Below are 20,834 nucleotides of genomic sequence, written 5' to 3'. Positions count from 1 at the left end.
GGTTTCGCTTACCACAGGACTCATCTCTTCACCACGCCGGAGAAAGACGAAAATGATCTCTTATATAGTTGTTTATAGAATCAACTATATCATTTAAAATACTACTGGGATATATATTACAATGGGCAATATGACATTCTTCTCTTAGATGAAAACAATTAGAGTTGTATTAAACAATATCCTGGACCTTCCAAGCTTTATATTGGCTGTAAATGGTTGCTTCTGTTTTGAAAGTCCATAAAAGTGCATATCCATGATAGAAGTGCATCTATCCATGACATTTTACTCATTTAGGCTGCTTCATTAAAAACGTGACATTTAGACGTTTTCTTCGGCGTGGATCATATCCTTTTCACCTTGAAAATAATAAATGTTTTGTTTTTGTTTTTTGCATTTTAAATAATAGACCAATTCTCAGTCATCATCAATAAAACAAAATACCATTTTTCTCGGTTTAATGAAAACCGTGTAAGTTTCACGTTTGAGGGGGTTAAACCGTGACGTTTTCCAAAGTGGACCAACGTGATTATTTCACGTCTTGTCGTGATACCGGGTTGTAATACGCATGGGATAGGTTAGTAGTGGTGCGGGTGCGTGTGTATTACACACAATAAAGTGCGCATCAAATCACGCGTAAAACAATCATATGCACGTAAAAACTAAGTTTCGCGTTTAAATTGCACGATAAACACAACGCGTGCTATAGAGACGCATTTAATATAAAAACAGACATTTCATGACGGTTATTTTACAGGTGTGTCTAGCGAGCCACATACTTTTTTTGAATTTAAATGTCTTTGAGAGCTTTTTCAGGCGGCGGCGCGGGCCATATATTTTTGCTGGCGGGCCAGTTTTGGATGTATTTGAGTTGATATTACTTGCCAAGCTCTGATTTCTGAGAGATGCACGCATAGACGGATTTGTGCTCGTTTTTATTTGGACTCTCACTCATTCACAAACTAATTTTTGCATATAGAGATTAGATAAGGTATTTGGAACTACTCCAGTAAAAAAAAAAAAAAAAAAAAAAAAAAAATCTGAAGGATGACCCACCATAGACTGTAAGTGACCCACCCAAATTTTTTTTTTTTTGCTTCCGACGCCCATGCATACAATATACTTATTATTCACATAATTCAGGTGCATTGTAATTGCAATTAAAGTACCTACATTAAATTAACATTACACTAAACCCTTTTCATTAGCAATAAATGTGTGGAAAAAAACCAAACAATTAATACCCTTTTATAAATCCATGGTTTTGTATTTAATGATGGCACATAGCAGGCCACTTAATATAAAGTGTGACTATTTTTACAAATGCATTCACATTAGTAAGGCACTGACTGTTACAACCTACTAAGAGCACATCCGGTGGTACAGAAAATGAAGTACTGTTTATTACATGTTTTTAAGTTAAAGTGATATGACAGAAATTAATAAAAATATCTTATAAAAATGTCATCCAATAATTTTGGACAACACACTGTTTAGATTAGTTGGCTAGTCTTTATGTTGTATGTCAGATTAACAGCAGAATCTCCTGGATAGGCTGTGTTCCTCTCCTCAAAGTTTAGACTTGGCCTGGAAGAAGGCCATGATGGCCTGCATGCATTCATCTGAGAGCCAGCGCTCCACCAGCCTCTCCACTTCTGCGTCGTTCACGGCGTAAAGTTTGTCTTTCTCCACTCCGCGGATCAGCTGCTTCGACAGAGCCAGAGACTGAAGGGGTGCGAGAACAGGACCATGATGAGCGCAGACATGTGACTGCAGTGTTTTACAATTCAAGTGAAATGTTATGCCTTTTTGATCAAATTTAATTTAGATCCAGCATGATCATTTTACCTGAGAATGATAATAGTCTTTTTTTTTTTAACAACAGATCTAAAGGCACACCAATCTACTCCCATAGTGTATGATTGGAGAAAATATATATGTTTGTATTGGACGTTGATGGAGCAACAGATTTTGTGTGAAATGTTTCATTGGTCTCTTGTCTAGTTTTGTCCCCGTTCCTTCCCACTGTTTGTCAAGTCAAGTCCAGGTTTATGTTGATTTCATTGTCCAAAAACACTGATTGCAGTTTTGTTGCTCCAAAAACAGATTTTGTGTGAAAAGTTTCATTGGTCTCTTGTCTAGTATTGTCCCTGTTAGCACTGTTTGGTGGGTTTAAGTCCAGGTTTATGTTCATGTTCATGTTGATTTCATGTTAAAAGTTTAGTTCAAGTCAAGTTTGTATTTAATAAAACTGCAACTCACCTCACTGTACTTTTGTGACAAGTATGTTCATTTTAAAAAATACAAAAACAATTTTTTTTTTTTTTAAAGGTGAAGATTCTGAAAGCGTTGAAGGAGATCCCATAATTTAATATACATTTACAGTGGTAACAAATAAGTATATTTTATTATATGATTATATAATATTTTATCATTTTATAATAATTTGACATATGCCATCTGAATCTAACCATGTCAACACATGGAAAGTCAGCCAGCTGCTTATTATTATTAATTAATGTGCCTTTTACCCCAAATACCACACTTTACATATTCGTCCGTTATTGAAAAACTGCATCTTTAATAATTACCTTGAACAAAACTAAAACATAGTTAATAAGACCTTTGCTTCTAAACATATTCAATGATTTTATTGATTCTTCAAAAACATCAAATATTAGATTACATGAGCACAGAATCACCTTTGCACTGTTGTCCGTGATCACATCAAGGATCAGACAAATGTCCACTTAATTGTGACATATGTACAATTAATGATCTCAGGCAATAACTGCGACTACACTGATTCTGAATATATAGCATGTGGTAGATATTACACAAATGATTATTTTGAATGAAATAGAAAAATCAAAAGATAAGGCTGTTAATATGTTGGTCGAATATGTTTGGTCGAGTATGTTTGGTAATATGTTTGGTCGATACACTTTGTAAATGGGAGTGTGATCGATTACTTCATCATATCCAGTGAACTATGTTAGCGATTTTGAGATTCTACAGGTGGATATTTCTGATCACGTCCCATTGTTGTATACTATGAGAGCAAAAAGGGTTGATTCAAGGATTAAAATGAAGGATGACAATCTGGCTAGACCCTGGATAAGATTTAAATGGGCAATTGATATCTTATTTATTGGAAAGCAGATGTTTTGGGAAGTGCTGGGGCAGGTTTTTGTGCCTTCTAGTGGTTTAAAGGAGAATAAAATCAAAGACTGGTGCTCCTTTATCCCCGTTGTACCTTATATCGTATATCCAGCAGTCTGAGCACTTACGTTCTTGGGCAGTTTGGCGTAGGCCTTCAGTCTGGTCCACACTTCGCTCTGGAAGGAGCTTTCAGGAAAGACCTCAGTCACCAGACCCACTTCACAGGCCTGTGTGGCCGTCAGCTTCTTATTAAACAACAGCATCTCACTAGCCTGGAGAGAAAGGACACAGAGGAGTCATACAGAAAACTGTGTCCCAAATCACTCACTTGTTACTAATCCCTATATAGTGCATGGAAGTTGAGTGCATTATCCTAACTGTAGCTTACTTTAGAAACGGATAAGAGTCATAGTGATTTTAGTTTGTAATTATGCACGTCTCCATTCCAGATGTATGTATTGAATTCATTTTTAGTATCTTTAACTTTTTAAAAAATTTTAAGAATTTCGTGACTTTTCCCTCAGTATAATTGGGTATGGGCAACAGGTAGGCAGCAACATTGACAGCTATTCATCAAGTCATCGCTAAATTAGACAGTCATGCTAAAAGTGTGTTGTTTTATTAAGGCTTTGTGTCAGGTGAAAAAAAAAATTAATTAACGAGTGAAATCTTGTATTATTCCTGAGATCGTTTTGACGGGATTCGATTCCAAAAAACTTTGAATCGAACAAATAAACCTGGAAACACCCATAAGTATTAGTATTTTAATTTTACAGTTGTGGAATAAAATAAAATTATTATTAAAAAAAATATATTATATTTATACACACACACACAGGTGAAACTCGAAAAATTAGAATATTGTGCAAAAGTTGATTTATTTCAGTAATTCAACTTAAAAGGTGAAACTAATATATTTTATAGACTCATTACATGCAAAGTGAGATATTTCAAGCCTTTATTTGTTATAATGTTGATGATTATGGCTAACAGCTTAATGTCAAAATTAGAATTCTGTGAAAAGGTTTTCATATCTGTAAGCCATAATCATCAAATTATAACAAATAAAGGCTTGACATATCTCAATTTGCATGTAATGAGTATATATAATGTATAATATATTAGTTTCAGCTTTTAAGTTGAATTACTGAAATAAATGAACTTTTGCACAATATTCTAATTTTTCCTAGTTCTAGTTTTACCTGTGTGTATATATATATATATATATATATTACAATTAAAAGATAAACTACACAAATATTTCTTATTTTGTTTATTTTATTTAGTAATATTATAGTCATATGAATCATAACATATTTGCCAACTTTTGTAGCCCTATAAAAAAGCACAACAAATCTAGAGCTTTTTTTCTCTCTGCAATAAAAAAAAAAAAGAAAAGTAGTTTAGTTTTTAGTTCTCCACTTTTTACCAGAACAATTGCAATCACATTTTCCCCCAAATCATGCAGCCCTGTGTGTGTACATCAGTGCTGTGCTGTCAGTTGATTCAAACAACATTTTTAGTAGCCAACCGATTAATTTTAAGTTTTCTTCGTGTGGATATCCATACCTTTGCTGTGCCCATTATTTTGGGGAACAGATATGAAGAGCAGCCCTCCGGACTCTGACCCAACTGACTGAAGGGTGTGTGAAACGTCGCCTAAACACACAACAAATGAGGAGGTGGGAGCCAAAATACAGTTAGATATATAGATACAGTTAAACAGACGGACATTATTGATATACTGACGAAAATCAGCTCACCCTGTCTGTGGCATAAACAACATCAAACAGTCCCAGCAGGGTGACGGATACACCCACCGCCGGCCCGTTTATCACTCCAATCAGAGGTTTGGGGAAGTCAATGTACGCCTTCACGTACCGCCTAAAACAACACAAGCACACGTGTCCATAAATCTAGAGCTAAAACGGATTATAAACTGGTTTCAGTTTCAAATAAAACGAAATAGACTTCACTTCAGCAACTCCCCAGATTGTTTAGCCAGGTCCTCCACTCCACCCTCAGGGATCTTCGTAAAGTTGTTCAGGTCGTTTCCGCTGCAGTAATAATCCCCATTACCTTTAGAGTCAGAGAGAGGAGGGTGAGAAAGGATCTGCAAACGCTGAATCTAATGAGGATGTGTGAAAGTGAAACAGAGTACTTCACCTGTCATCACGGTAATAACAGAATCGTCTTTTCCAGCAAGATCCAAAGCTTCAATCAGCTCGTTGTACATCTACAGGAGGCAAAAACAAACATTGTCAACTTATTTATACAAACGTCTAAGCACCAGTGTTGTTTCTGTTGAGTAAAACCGCAAAAAAATAAGCTGGAATACAACAAATATAAGTAAACAATTCAATTAAAATGAGACTAACTGAAATTAAAGTTCCTGAAATAAAAATAAAATTTGAATAAAAATACGAAAATAAATAAAAAATAAAAAAAATGACAAAACTTAAAACTAAAATTTGAATGAAAAAATAAATAAAACTAAAAGCTTAATTAATTAAAATATGAATAAATACTACAATAGTATATGGAAAATATCAAAACAACACTGCTAACATTTTGTGTGATAAAATAAACTGAAATCAATTTTCATTTAGTTTAACTTGATGTACTAAAATAAATAAATTAATAAAAGCTACACAGACAAAATTACTAACATTTTAATTCAAATCAAAACACAAAATATAAAAATATGAATAAAAACCAAAATAGCATATCAATAATCTCAAAACAACACTGCTAACCTAATGACAACAATAGTAGATAGTAATGTTAAAATCTCATTATTACACGACTCTCTGGAATACTTTTGATTGGTCAATCGTTGCAGTCTTCAGTCAATTATTCATGTGTAATATGACCATTGTCCTCAGACAACTGATGTATTAGAAAAAGTGAGTTTTCTCCTGACCTCTGCAGTGATGGCGTTTTTCTTCCCAGGTCTGTTGAGGCGTATGGTGGTGATGTTGTCCTCTGTGGTGACCAGCAGGGTCTGGAAGGCCTTCGAGCTCCCGGTCGTCTGCGCCGCCACTGCAGGAGCTTCTGATCCCACCAGAGACTCGATGAGATCCACGTACTGCTGCCTGGCCTCCTCCTGACACATGAAGCACACGAGGATCACATGATCGAGCTGTTCACGTGCGCAGCCTTTATTTAGAGGTCTGCATGGCGATCAGGTCCGTGCCTGAACCTCATTTCCCTGACCAACATTAAAGATATAGACACATATATACACTTATAAATGTGTATATATATATATATATATGAAGTAATAAAATTATCAAAACAGAATTATCATGAATATTTTGTATTCATTTAAATGTAACTCGTATACACACTCCTAAAGAGCAATGAAGTGCAAGTCAATAAAAGGATCAGCAGTGATATTATAATAGTCTTAGTTAAAATTAGTATGGATTTTTAAGTGCTATGCTCATTTTTAAAAAGCTTTTAAAAATATTTCTATTTATCCTAAATTTTGGTCACTATTTATAAACACATTTCTATTTAATTTCAGACACTTTTTGTAGATACACACACACTTTCAATCTGATAAAAATTACAAAAATTAAAGATAAATAGAAATATTTTTGAAAAGCTAAAAAAAAAAGTTACCAAAATTAAATAGAAAGGTTTTTATAAAAAATTTACCAAAATAGATTAAAAAAAAGATACAGATAAAAGCTTTTTAAAATATTACAATTTTTTAATAATCCAGAACAATTTTAATGTGACGTATTTACACATTACCTATGTACCTACTATAGTAATAACAGTAAATGATGCATAATAACAAGCAACTAACCCCAATCATAACTCTACAATAAGTAGTTGATTTTAATATTAATCAGTACATATTTGAGTAAGTACAACGTAACTACATCACCTTACAATAAAGTGTAACCCAGTTTTTTACATTATCAATAAAATAATTGGTTGTGTAAATAATCACACATTTAAATCTGTAGTAATACATGAAAAGCTGATCCAAAATTGGGCCAAGCAACTTTAATTTGGTCTTACTCTTTAGTTGAAAATAAAAGACAGAACTCATGGATGTTGCCGTCACCTGTGACACGGAGCCCAGACTCTTCCATGCGTCCCATTTGGCTTTGTTCACAAAGTCCAGCATGCCGGGTTTGGGGGTGTTGCAGGGTCCTTGTGTGGCCTGAGCGTTTGCAAAACAGAAATGAGCGAGGAGGAAAAAACTTTTACTAATGGTTCAGCTCAGTAAATGTATGCCTACAGCAATTAATTCAAATGCTAATAGCCAGATAAAGTACACTGATGGATTGGTCTGACACCTTCTGTCACATCCATGATGCGTCAACAGCAAATCCAAACCATTCACAAGTCTGGGTAACATTTGAAAACATCTCTTATGCTCACCGAGGCTGCATTTAGTTGATTGAAAATACAGCACTTTTGTGAAATATTATTACAATTTAAAATCATCTATGTGAATATATACAGTGATGTGAATACGTTTGGACACCCATGCTAAAATTGCCTAAAAAGAGGAATAAAACAAATCATCTTTTGGATATTGATCTTAATGCCTTAATTAGAAAAATGATGAAAACTCCAACCTTTAAGGACACAAATTTTCTTTGTGAATAAATAATGTATCATAAATAAATAAATGTTTTTCCTTAAAATACAGGGTGAATAAGTCAGGACACCCCTATGTTAAATTCCCATAGAGTCAGGCAGATTTTTATTTTTAAAAGCCAGTTATTTCATGGATCCAGGATAATATGCATCCTGATAAAGTTCCCTTGGCCTTTGGGATTAAAATATCCCCACATCATCACACACCATTCACCACACCTAGAGATTGGCATGGTTTTACTTCAGTTAGCCTAATAGCTGGTTTGATTTGCAGTTAAAGATGATCTTATGGAAAGTACCCCATGTCAATCTCTAGGCATGGTGAATGGTGTGTGATGATGTGGGTCTATTTTAATCTAGCTAGCCTCATGCCCTATTCACGTAACAGCCCTTAATTGTTCGTTCGTGGACAATCATGGGCACAGAGGTCTCAGGTGTGATCCAGTTTTTTATTTTTTATCACTGTCAAATGAGAGTTTCAGTGCAGCTTCAAAGGGCTTTAAAAGGGTCTTATCTAGCGAAACGAGCGGTCATTTAAAAAATAAATTAAAAAGTTTAAGTTTTATAAGCTCAAATGCTCGCCTTGCTCTGCTCTGTTCGTGACTCTTCTGTTCAAATTCGTTCATCAAAATCTTTTTTTCGAGTCATGACTCGAAGGGTCCTTGATAAGACCCTCATTCATCGTCTGGTGTCGTTTAAAGCCCTTTGAACAGTTTGTACTGAAAGTGTCTTTTGGACCTTGAACCATTTGGTTCCCACTGAAGTCCATTATATGGAGAAAATCCGGGAACGTTTTCATCAAAAACCTTAATTTCTTTTCGACTGAAGAAAGGAAGACGTGGACATCTTGGAAGACATGGGGGTGAGTAAATTATCAGCAAAAGTTTTTTTTTTTTTTTTAAAGTAAACTACTCCTTTAAGCTATGTCAATCAAGAGCAGGACTTTATTGGTCAGTTTCTCACCTGTTTAAACAGCGCATAGATCTTCAGTTTGACTTGATTCCCTGGATCTTCCTTCAAAGTGCCCAGTTTTTCTTTGGCCCTGTTGAAATCTTCCACTGAAGCTGCCATAACTGAAGCGGTGCTGTGCAACTGAACACACGGTATCAATGCAGCTCTGGACATACATAATAAACAGAGCACAGTCTGATCAAAACACAGCCAGAGCTACACTTCAGGGTCCAATATGAATGCGCGCGCACTATCAGTGTGTGCGTGCGCGCGCTTGTGTGTGAGAGGTGAAGATGTGACACAAAGGTCAGAGGGAACACAAGGTACAGGACAATTTCTATGGCAAAAAAACACAAGATGATTTACACAGTTATGTCCACAACAATGATATAAGTAACGTTACATCAGCAGATTATAAAAATAAAAGCGTCTAGGGTGTGAAGCTGCTCGAAACAAACGCTCATTTTCATGTCTGTAATAAAGCTCTTACCGAGTGAATCGGTGAAATCTCCACGGCGAGACGAGTTTGATCAGAGCAGCCATAACCCTGACGAGCACTGATCAAAGTTTACCGGTATGTTCACAATAACGTTATCAATCTGATGGTCGGAGCTGCTGTCAATCTTCTGTCAGTTCATCTGACTCCGCCCACTAAATCGAGTATCAGCCAATCAGACGTCATGCCTTTCTCACTCGGTAAATTAAATGCGGAAATGGATATGTTCAGAAACAATACTGCCGCCTTCTGGGTGGAGGGTTTGCCAGGTCATCTTCATTAGTTGACTGAATTTTAGCTCGCAGGAAAGAATTTACAAATAGTATTCTTATTTAAGAAGGGTTTGAACTATAGGCGTTTGAAACAAAAATACAATAGCACTGTTAGAGAAAACAAGACTCAAATCCACGATTCAAACCAACACTAGATGGCAGCAGAACTACACTACAGTGCACTGCCCTCTTGCAGGGACAACAAAACCAATAACATGAAAGACAACTCAAATAACCAATACATATTTTTTGGTTTTATTCAATCGAGCACTAAATTATTTTATACAATGATTTGTCTGAAGACTCAGTATTATTGCCTGGAAAGAAAGAAATGGAAAGCTTTTGTAACATATTTTTTCTTTACCATCACTTTTGACCTTGTGGTAAATTTAATGTATTCTTACAGAATATTTTAAGTAATAAACTATTCATAAGTATTCATTTCTTAAAAAAAAAAAAAAAAAATCAAATACTTGTTCATTTGCCCTGTCCTAATAAAAAAGGATCATCCTTCCTTTTCTCTACTAGATGTTTCACCATTCATTCCAGGACATCTCCTTATGGTTGAAGCATAGACTGTAAAAAATAGGTTTGAAGTAATCAGGAACGTCTCCCTGCCAGCACAGGATCCTTTCCATCCATTACATTTCCAAACGGACATTCTCTCTTTTTAAAAGTCAGTATATGATTGACCATATGTGTGGACCCACTGCCAAATACTTTTTCTTACTTGATCCTATTGGAAAAATAAAACAATAGACCAGTGTACACTCTGCCCTAGTCTGTTCCTGCTCCTGTTCGGGTTATTTTTTTTTCTCCCTCTTACAAATTTTTTTTTTTTTCCTCTTACTAAAAAAATACATATTTTGCCAAACTAGTTGATCCCTGGCGCGTTAGGTCTCTGATTTCAGCTGGCGCTATCTCTTCCACTATCTCCCAGCCAACATTTGTATGTGGGGCCCATATGGGTATGAAATGGGCTGAAAAATGGGCCCCATGTAGGATTGTCCGCGGGTTACATAATGGCCCCATGTTAATTGCCCAGATAAATTTCATGTTGGATTGCACTTGGTACTACGCCGGACCCAAGTGGGCAACATGCACAAGACCCATCTCGGTCCCAGCTTTAACCCAGCCGATATTTATATGTGGGGCCCATGTGGGTTTGAAATGGGCTGAAAAATGGGCTTTGATTGGGTTTGTCCGCGGGTTACATAATGGCCCCATGTTAATTGCCCAGATGAATTTCATGTAGGATTGCACTTGGTACTAGGCTGGACCCAAGTGGGCAACATGCACAAGACCCATCTCGGTCCCAGCTTTAACCCAGCCGATATTTATATGTGGGGCCCATGTGGGTTTTAAATGGGCTGAAAAATGGGCTTTGATTGGGATTGTCCGCGGGTTACATAATGGCCCCATGTTAATTGCCCAGATGAATTTCATGTAGGATCGCACTTGGTACTAGGCCGGACCCAAGTGGGCAACATGCACAAGACCCATCTCGGTCCCAGCTTTAACCCAGCCGATATTTATATGTGGGGCCCATGTGGGTTTGAAATGGGCTAAAAAATGGGCTTTGATTGGGATTGTCCACGGGTTACATAATGGCCCTATGTAAATTGCCCAGATGAATTTTATGTAGGATTACACTTGGTACTAGGCCGGACCCAAGTGGGCAACATGCACAAGACCCATCTCGGGCCCAGCTTTAACCCAGCCGACATTTGTATGTGGGTCCCATGTGGCTTTGAAATGAAAAGTGGGCTCTGTATGGGATTGTCCGTGGGTTCCATAATGGTGCCATGTAAATCGCCCAGGTGGGTTTCATGTAGGATCGCACTTATAAACAGGTGGGCCCCAACTGGGCCACATGCACAAGACCTATCTTGGTCCCAGCTTTAGTTTTTTGTGGGTACTACAAGGTTACTATATGGGCTGAAATATGGGCTTTAAGTGGGTTTGTCCATAGGTTCCATGCTGGCCCCAGCAACTTGCTGGATTTCAGGATTCAGGATTTCTTTTATACAGGATTTCACAGGGCTTTAGGTGGGGCCCAACTAGGAATCATGTGCATGTGGCCCAATTAGGGATCATCTGGGCTCCATCTAAATGAGTAGCAACACCACACAAACAAGTTTTTAAAGCATTAGAGCACACAGTGATATTGAAATATTTTCAATTTTATTAAAATTACTCATCATCATATTATGCTATATTCTGAAATTCCAGGGACAATATTTAAAGAAGCAGATTTATGTCAGATTAAAGAGTATCTATTTAATACCTATTTGTTAAAATACATATTTTGAACCTGTATTTGACCCAGTCTTTACTGAACATTTGAACAGGATATAAATTGGTGACAGTTAGAAGAAGCAGCAACTATACAGTACATTTATCAGTACAGCTTACACTGCAGACAGTCATTTGCGCATCTAGACACTCTCCTCCTCCATCTCTTGTCCTGGACTATTTTGAGAGTTCCCTCTCAGTTCCTTGCCAGTTGATCTGTGTTGTCTTCTTAAGAGCCTCTGCAAAACATTTTTTTTTTTTTTTTTTTTTTTAGGGATTTTGATTTTAGAAAAATCATGTTACTTACACGTCACAATACCTTATGACAGAATAACAATTTCTACTCAGGATAAAAAAAAAAACAGCAAAAAAATTATATAGGAATGGTGACGGTTTTGGAATGTCACTGGAAGGGCATTTAGGAAATCAATAAAAAAACAGTTTATAAAGTATGCATAATAAGTATAATGATTTATGATTACTTTTAAAGTAAAATTAGGAATGCTCCGATCAATCGGCCAGATATTAGGGTTAGGTTAACTAAGTAAGTAAGTAAAAGTTTATTTATATAGCACCTTTCACAGGTACAAGGCAACAAAGTGCCTTACAACAAAAACATTAATATCATAAAATACACAAAATAAAAGCATAGACAGTACATGATGACCATATCATGTAACACAGGTACCTAATTAAAAGCCTGAACAAATAAATAAGACTTTAGTCTGCATTTGAAGGCATCAACAGAGTCAAAAGAGCGCATATACAGTGGGAGGGGGTTATTAAACGCCTTCTGAAGCAAAGCCATGAGTTTGTGTAAGAAAAATATTCGGTAACGCTTTAGATTACAGCCCGGAATGTACTATGTAATTAAGATGAATTTACAGTGTAACTTTCTGCAATTATAGTGTACCTATAAAGGACTTGCATGTAAGTATATGGGTAAAGTTTTGGGAATAATGGGGTAACAACCAGGAGAATTAAAAATATATATTAATACTGTAAGTATTATAGAAATAAGGGTTACTTATTCTACTATTATGATACAACAGTCTTACACAGAGTACATACACTGCAAACCTTTTTGTAAAAATTGTGTATCAATACTGTATAGGCTTTTTTTAAAGGACAGGGTACATGTATAGGCATTTATACAATTCTTTAATATTTAAAAAAAAAATTATAGCAAAAGTGCAGATGTTTAAGTTTTGGCTAACATGTTTCAAGGCAAGAAAAGCTAAGACTATTGCAATTTTTTTTAAATACTGGGACATATATTTTGTTTGATGTGGTTACAGGGTAAGTGGTGCTTGTATAATAAATAAAGGTTTCCAAGTCAGTGATATAAAACTGTGTATGTATTTTTATTGTACTTACCCTGTAACTACATGGAACAAGGGGGTAACAAGCACCACCACATGAAACAAGTGTATCTTTCCCCAATATTTAAGCAAAAGTTGCAATAGTTTTTGTTTCAGTGCACTTATGTAAAAAAGATGACTTTATAAATGCATATGTACCCTGTAATTTTTTTTAAAAGCCTGTAATTTTAGAGTAGGTATTGGTTCACCTTTATTTCAAAAAGGTAAGCAGTGTACAATTTTCTGGTGAAATTGCTCCCAAATGTAAGATTGTTATCACAATAGTAGGATAAACACCCTTTAGTCCTTTAATACTTACAGTATAAATAATTGTTTAATTCTCCTGGTTGTTACCTCCTTATTCCCCAAACTTAATATATTGTTCCTTTATACTTATATTGTAAGTATGTTATAGGTACACTATAATTACCAAAGGTTACGCTGTTAAATCGCTTTAATTACGCAGTACTTTCCAGGCTGTAATCTAAAGCATTATCAAATATTCATATTTAAAACTTTATTAAATAAAATAACCAGCTTCCGGCCAAGCGAACATACAGATTGCACTTAAGTGTAAAGTGCAACTTATGTGGTTTTAAGTTGATATTTACTCTACACCATTATGCACTACGCTACTTCTGACGTCACAAATTGACCTATGGCTAAGCCATTCAGTCAAACGCGATGACCAGTGCGCACCTAACCTAATACACTCGGACATTCTCTGCTTCCACGTCCATTGAAATGCATTGCAGTTAGTCAGTTTTCATTAGGTTTTTTTGTCATTTTAAGTTTAAAATGGTCAAACGGTGTGCATGGGGTACATACAACTCCGACACTAGGTTCCCGAGAGACTGGGCGACGGTGTGTATTTCTTTACCCTTTCCCAAGCCACTTCTCAACAGAGATAAGTGTCTGCTCTGGATTAAGTTATGCGATTAAGTCATGCGCCGCGGTAGACCACAACAACAACTAAAGTTAGCCTTCTAGTTGCTTTGTACATCATGTCACTTAGCTTAATTAGCGTATCTGTAAATAACCGAGATAACAAATGTTAACAATGTTGTGCTGAATGATTCATGTAAATACTGTAGCACCAAACGGTGATGGCAACGATATGCGGTATATCACGTTTACATTGTGACCTGTAAATTACATTTTTGCCTGGAGCTGAAGCTTTTCATCGACCTTCTCAACAATAAAATTATTAATATAACCCTCCAATGCATAGTTAAGGCCCTTAAGGTGACTTTGAGATGATATATAATATTTTTGTCTCCAAAAATCACCAATTGCCTCCTGTAAAATGTCTGCCATAGCGCCTGTCCCCGAATGTTGACTGTTTGTCCAAGTGAGTGGAGGGGGCGTGGCTTAGCCACAGGTCAATTGCATAAGTTTGCAAGTAGGCTGCTTATGGCCATTTAGTTGGAAGCTAGTTGTTTTACTTTAAAAAGTTTAAATATGGATATTTTTCAAACAAAATTTTTGCTTCAGAAGGTCTTTATTAACCCCCCTGGAGCCGTGTGGAGTTTATGATGGATGGATGCACTTTTTTGAGCTTTTTTAAACTAATAGTTGCAATCCACTGCCATTACGAAACTTGGAAGCGTCAGGGTGTTTATTAATAAAATTCTGATTGTATTTGTCTGAAAGAAGAACGTGGGCTAATATACACCAAAGGATGGCTTGAGGGTGAGTAAATCATGGGCTAAATACTCACGGAAGTGACAGTACAATGTAGTAGATAAAGAGCAATCCTCCACCAAATTGCCAGTACTCATCTGGATCCTTGGTCAATCTGGGATGGGGTGGGGTGATGCGTCCTTAACAATATTAAAACAAAACGTATCAATATCGTACCAACATTTGCCATTATAAAACATTCAGAGAACATGAAAAATAGCCCAATAGCTCCCCGGTCTCCACTGTGTGTGTTTAATACTCACTGCTGTGTGTGTGTGTGTGTGTGTGCACTTGAATGGATGAAATGAAGAGCACAAATTCCGAGTTTGGGGACACATGTCACATCACATCAATTAAAGCTTTAAAAAAAGAAATTGCTACTCCAAAATCAAACAAACCATCAAACAATTTTACCTGTAGCCACATTTATCCTGTTATGACACGTCTGAGGGTCTTTCCCTTGATGTTCTTCCGTGAACTAAATAAAGGGCTCATGATGGTGACATGTTCTCCTTTCTTTGTCACTTTAGAGGAAGAAAGACATAAAGATAATTAGTTACTCAGATTTGTCACTGGTAGAGGATATGACTTTTGATGATGAGTATAATACTTTTGACAACATAATATATTAATCCCAATGTAAGGTTTAGAAGCAATGGTTAAAACTGACTTACATAATGAAGTTGATAATCATGCCGTGGTGGATTTGTCTCTGTTGGGTGCCTGCTCTCCCCCCAAAAATCTTCTTCCAGTGCTTGATATATAAAAATAATAAAAAAATAAACAAATCTCTTATCATTAGCAGTTATCAGTTTTTTAAGAGGTGATGTCAAAATATTTAGAAACGGGCATCTACTAAAATATAAGAGATTTAACGTTAGACCAATAACATTTCTCAACTCTTCTGTAGATTCCAGTGTTTCAGAGAGTAAATGACCGTTTTATCAGTCAAATCATATTTATATAGCGCTTTTCACAATATATCAGTCACTTTACTCATTTGGATTCTACTTCCCTAGTAAATAAATAAATAACCTCTACCAGAATATATTAGAACACATTTCATACTAATTATACTTCAATTTCATTAACATAATGACACATCACCTAAGAAGACTTTATTACACAATGAACATTTTTTATATATATATATATATATATATATATATATTACGACAAAAAAATAAAGTAATAACGTTACCACTATTAAGTGTACCAAAAGTATATTTGCAATAGTTCCACTTTAGCACAATCAAATACACTTAGCTACTCAGAAGCACTAACGTTGCTTTCAGATAAATATGGTTAGCTACCCGTTATGTTAACGTTACAAACACAACTGCAGGTAACTTAGTAGCCTACGTCCGTTATCCGTTTATAAAACTCTCGTATGTAACGTTAACGTTAAGTTACACAGAACATTTCTGGGTAGTTAATGAACTCCATTCACATACGTTTTGTTTATCTGCATATTCAACCATGAACTATATTAACACTCTCATCCACTTATTTGAATGTAATACCTAAACGTTTATATTAGTGGATCTCAGTTTTTCTAAAATGATAGTGGAGACAGAAAAATGTTCTCTTACCTGATCGCCAATATTGCAGGATCTCACGCATCCAGTCTGAGCGTCTTCTGTGTGTTCACATCTTCTGTTCTCCTTCGTTTACATGTCACATCGCAAATTAGTTCAAAATAATAATTGAAAGACCGAGTAATCTTGCTGAGCAGCCGTCGTCATCAACTCAAATGTATTTGATTTTTCAAACTTGACCAGTAAAAAGGCGCGCACAGTTGTCATTGGCCAGTTACATAGATGACAGTCAGATTAACCAATCATGATCAAAGAAGGTGAAACAACCGAAGTTACGACGTCACTCTGTAGGCCAAAACGCAGAAGTGAATTTGCATTTTAGCATTACAGTTCCCTCGCTCTAAAGCCTATGGGTTTTTTGAATGGGTTTTTGCTAAATCTCCTGAAATAAGGTCTCTGGTGAACAGAGCCTCTAAATATTTTCACGTTTTGATCTATGACATAGAACACACAATTATAACCTGCGTGTGTTTTTTTTTTTAAACTTTATTGTGTCTGATTGTGTTTTTTAAAATCTTTATATATGCTTCAAAATGTATATAAATTTTGGATTAACTTGTAAAGATTATCTTGCTAGACAAAACGTGTAAGGGTCACAACCCTCTGTTAAACACAGATCTTATTTTTTGCGATTTTCCAAAAGTCTATGGGGAAAATGCATTGCTTTTTTACCGAGGGAACCCATGCGCCGCTAGCTTCCGGGTTGTCCTACAAAGTGACGTCATCACTTCGGCACTCTATTGTTTCAGTGGTAATGATTAAAAAAAAAAAAAAAAAAAAGTGGTAATGATTTTTTTTTTTAAGAAATCCGTGTTTAATTTAATTTGTAGGCTATATTATTTGATTACTGTTTTTATGAAAGTGTGTGAATAAAAATGTAATCCTGCAAGCTAAACTTTAGGCACACACACAAAATTGTAAACCCCAAACAAAATCGCACAAAGCAAAAAAAGTTTATTCTGCACTTGTTGAGATTGAAATTATATCCATTATTTTTATTATTGTTAATAATATACTGATTCTATTTCAACACAAATTTATATTTTTGAAGTGGTGTTTTGATCAAAATATCATAAAATGCTACAATAATAATTAGAAATTAATAATTAGAAATAATAATAATTTAAATGTTATGGATTTCTTGAAGACATGACATGATTCAACAAACAGATAAAAAATAATTCAACTGTTTAGCATTAAAATGTTACATTTGTGTACATTGTGTGCATTCTGTACTCCCGCTGCAAATGTGATTTTTGAATTTAGTTTTGATTTTCCCTTCAAACACTGCATGTTGCATTCTAACTTTTTTTTTACTTGGGCTATTTCATCATCTGGACTGAGTCTCTTTCAATAATCAAAACCCTAACCCTAACCCCAATATTTAAAATCTCTAGAATTACATTGTCACTAACTGACTGACCAGAAAACTCTTGAGTATTTCCATTGAATAAGGGCATTTGGCTGATGCTAGGGGTTTGATTTATTCTAGCCATCTCAAGTCATTAGAATATTTTGATAGATAAGTAGCTTCTGTAACCCGTTCTTCATATTGTACAGTGACCATTTTCGGGATATTTTGAACCATTTGTATAACTATATTGAGATAAGCATATTGCAGTAACTCAGAAGTTTGCAGTAACAAAATTAAACCACTAAAAGTTGACACTTTAAATATTTAGTGTCAATGATTAGGGTTGGAACTAATATCTGCTGAACGCCAACACTCCAGGACTGGATTTGAAGAGCCGTGGCCTATACTGTATCCTATTGCCAACAGTATTGGGACACCCATCCAAGTTATTGAATGGGGGTGTTTCAATCACTTCCATGGCCACAGTTGTATAAAATCAAGCACCTAGGTATGCAGGTGCTTCTACAAACATGTGTAAAAACATAGGTTGCTTTCAGGAGCTCAGTGAATTCAAGCGTGGTACCATGATAGGTTTCCACCTGTGGAATAAGTCCATTTGTGAAATTTCCTCACTACTAAATATGGTCAACTGTTAGTGGTATTTTAACAAGGATTATACTGTAAATCATAAATATACTGTATATAAATGTTTTAATGATTGCACAGATATGTTTTTTTTACAAGTGTATAGTTTATGAAGTCATTTACAGATGCACAATTTATATTTATTCCATAGTTCATTATATTCACAATTATACTTGTATATATTTCCGCATTAATGATCCATATAGAGATTACTTATGTGGAAACTACTTTGGGCCCATGTAGGCTATGGGACTGCTTGTGTTTGCCCATGTCTGACCCATGCGGTTTATCAAAATCGGCCCCATATATTTTTCACATTCAGAACCCATATAGAGATTACCTATGAGGGAACTACCTTGGGCCCATGTAGGCAGCCTATATGGGACTGCTTGTGTTTGCCCATGTCTGACCCATGCGGTTTATCAAAATGGGCCCCATATATTTTTCACATTCAGAACCCATATAGAGATTACTTATGTGGAAACTACTTTGGGCCCATGTAGGCAGCCTAAATGGGACTGCTTGTGTTTGCCCATGTCTGACCCATGCGGTTTATCAAAATGGGCCCCATATATTTTTCACATTCAGAACCCATATAGAGATTACCTATGAGGGAACTACCTTGGGCCCATGTAGGCAGCCTATATGGGACTGCTTGTGTTTGCCCATGTCTGACCCATGCGGTTTATCAAAATGGGCCCCATATATTTTTCACATTCAGAACCCATATAGAGATTACCTATGAGGGAACTACCTTGGGCCCATGTAGGCAGCCTATATGGGACTGCTTGTGTTTGCCCATGTCTGACCCATGCGGTTTATCAAAATGGGCCCCATATATTTTTCACATTCAGAACCCATATAGAGATTACTTATGAGGGAACTACCTTGGGCCCATGTAGGCAGCCTATATGGGACTGCTTGTGTTTGCCCATGTCTGACCCATGCGGTTTATCAAAGTGGGCCCCATATGTTTTTCCCATTCAGAACCCATATAGAGATTACTTATGAGGGAACTACCTTGAGCCCATGTAGGCAGCCTATATGGGACTGTTTGTGTTTGCCCATATCTGACCCATGCGGTTTATCAAAATGGGCCCCATATATTTTTCACATTCAGAACCCATATAGAGATTACCTATGAGGGAACTACCTTGGGCCCATGTAGGCAGCCTATATGGGACTGCTTGTGTTTGCCCATATCTGACCCATGCGGTTTATCAAAATGGGCCCCATATATTTTTCACATTCAGAACCCATATAGAGATTACCTATAAGGGAACAACCTTGGGCCCATGTAGGCAGCCTATATGGGACTGCTTGTGTTTGCCCATGTCTGACCCATGCGGTTTATCAAAATGGGCCCCATATATTTTTCACATTCAGAACCCATATAGAGATTACTTATGAGGGAACTACCTTGGGCCCATGTAGGCAGCCTATATGGGACTGTTTGTGTTTGCCCATGTCTGACCCATGCAGTTTATCAAAGTGGGCCCCATATGTTTTTCCCATTCAGAACCCATATAGAGATTACTTATGAGGGAACTACCTTGAGCCCATGTAGGCAGCCTATATGGGACTGTTTGTGTTTGCCCATATCTGACCCATGGGGTTTATCAAAATGGGCCCCATATATTTTTCACATTCAGAACCCATATAGAGATTACCTATGAGGGAACTACCTTGGGCCCATGTAGGCAGCCTATATGGGACTGCTTGTGTTTGCCCATATCTGACCCATGCGGTTTATCAAAATGGGCCCCATATATTTTTCACATTCAGAACCCATATAGAGATTACCTATAAGGGAACTACCTTGGGCCCATGTAGGCAGCCTATATGGGACTGTTTGTGTTTGCCCATATCTGACCCATGCGGTTTATCAAAATGGGCCCCATATATTTTTCACATTCAGAACCCATATAGAGATTACCTATGAGGGAACTACCTTGGGCCCATGTAGGCAGCCTAAATGGGACTGTTTGTGTTTGCCCATGTCTGACCCATGCGGTTTATCAAAGTGGGCCCCATATGTTTTTCCCATTCAGAACCCATATAGAGATTACTTATGAGGGAACTACCTTGGGCCCATGTAGGCAGCCTATATGGGACTGTTTGTGTTTGCCCATATCTGACCCATGCGGTTTATCAAAGTGGGCCCCATATGTTTTTCCCATTCAGAACCCATATAGAGATTACTTATGAGGGAACTACCTTGGGCCCATGTAGGCAGCCTATATGGGACTGTTTGTGTTTGCCCATGTCTGACCCATGCGGTTTATCAAAGTGGGCCCCATATGTTTTTCCCATTCAGAACCCATATAGAGATTACTTATGAGGGAACTACCTTGGGCCCATGTAGGCAGCCTATATGGGACTGTTTGTGTTTGCCCA

The 20,834-nt window shown here is 36.5% G+C and overlaps 1 protein-coding gene and 1 long non-coding RNA gene across 2 annotated transcripts; both read right to left on the bottom strand.

Annotated features, from left to right (window-relative positions):
- Positions 1–1,243: 1,243 nt before the first annotated feature.
- Positions 1,244–9,382, bottom strand: eci2 (enoyl-CoA delta isomerase 2). The gene is made up of 10 exons (XM_089125975.1): positions 9,224–9,382; positions 8,746–8,899; positions 7,241–7,339; positions 6,083–6,265; positions 5,326–5,395; positions 5,136–5,238; positions 4,923–5,043; positions 4,729–4,818; positions 3,288–3,431; positions 1,244–1,722 (listed from the first exon to the last, which is right to left on the bottom strand). The coding sequence occupies exons 1-10, from the start codon at positions 9,274–9,276 to the stop codon at positions 1,567–1,569; spliced, it is 1,173 nt and encodes a 390-aa protein (XP_088982101.1). The 5' UTR covers positions 9,277–9,382; the 3' UTR covers positions 1,244–1,566.
- A 5,482-nt stretch (positions 9,383–14,864) lies between these two features.
- On the bottom strand, positions 14,865–16,793 carry LOC120461331 (uncharacterized). The gene is made up of 4 exons (XR_016149400.1): positions 16,433–16,793; positions 15,515–15,594; positions 15,255–15,364; positions 14,865–14,980 (listed from the first exon to the last, which is right to left on the bottom strand). It is a non-coding gene; the product is annotated as an uncharacterized LOC120461331 (long non-coding RNA).
- Between the last annotated feature and the right edge of the window lie 4,041 nt (positions 16,794–20,834).

Source organism: Pimephales promelas, chromosome 22 (assembly GCF_988280905.1).
Source record: "Pimephales promelas chromosome 22, fPimPro1.hap1.1, whole genome shotgun sequence".
Taxonomy (NCBI): domain Eukaryota; kingdom Metazoa; phylum Chordata; class Actinopteri; order Cypriniformes; family Leuciscidae; genus Pimephales; species Pimephales promelas.
The sequence above is the reverse complement of the archived record's forward strand: the minus strand, read 5'-3'. Positions and strand labels throughout refer to the sequence as shown.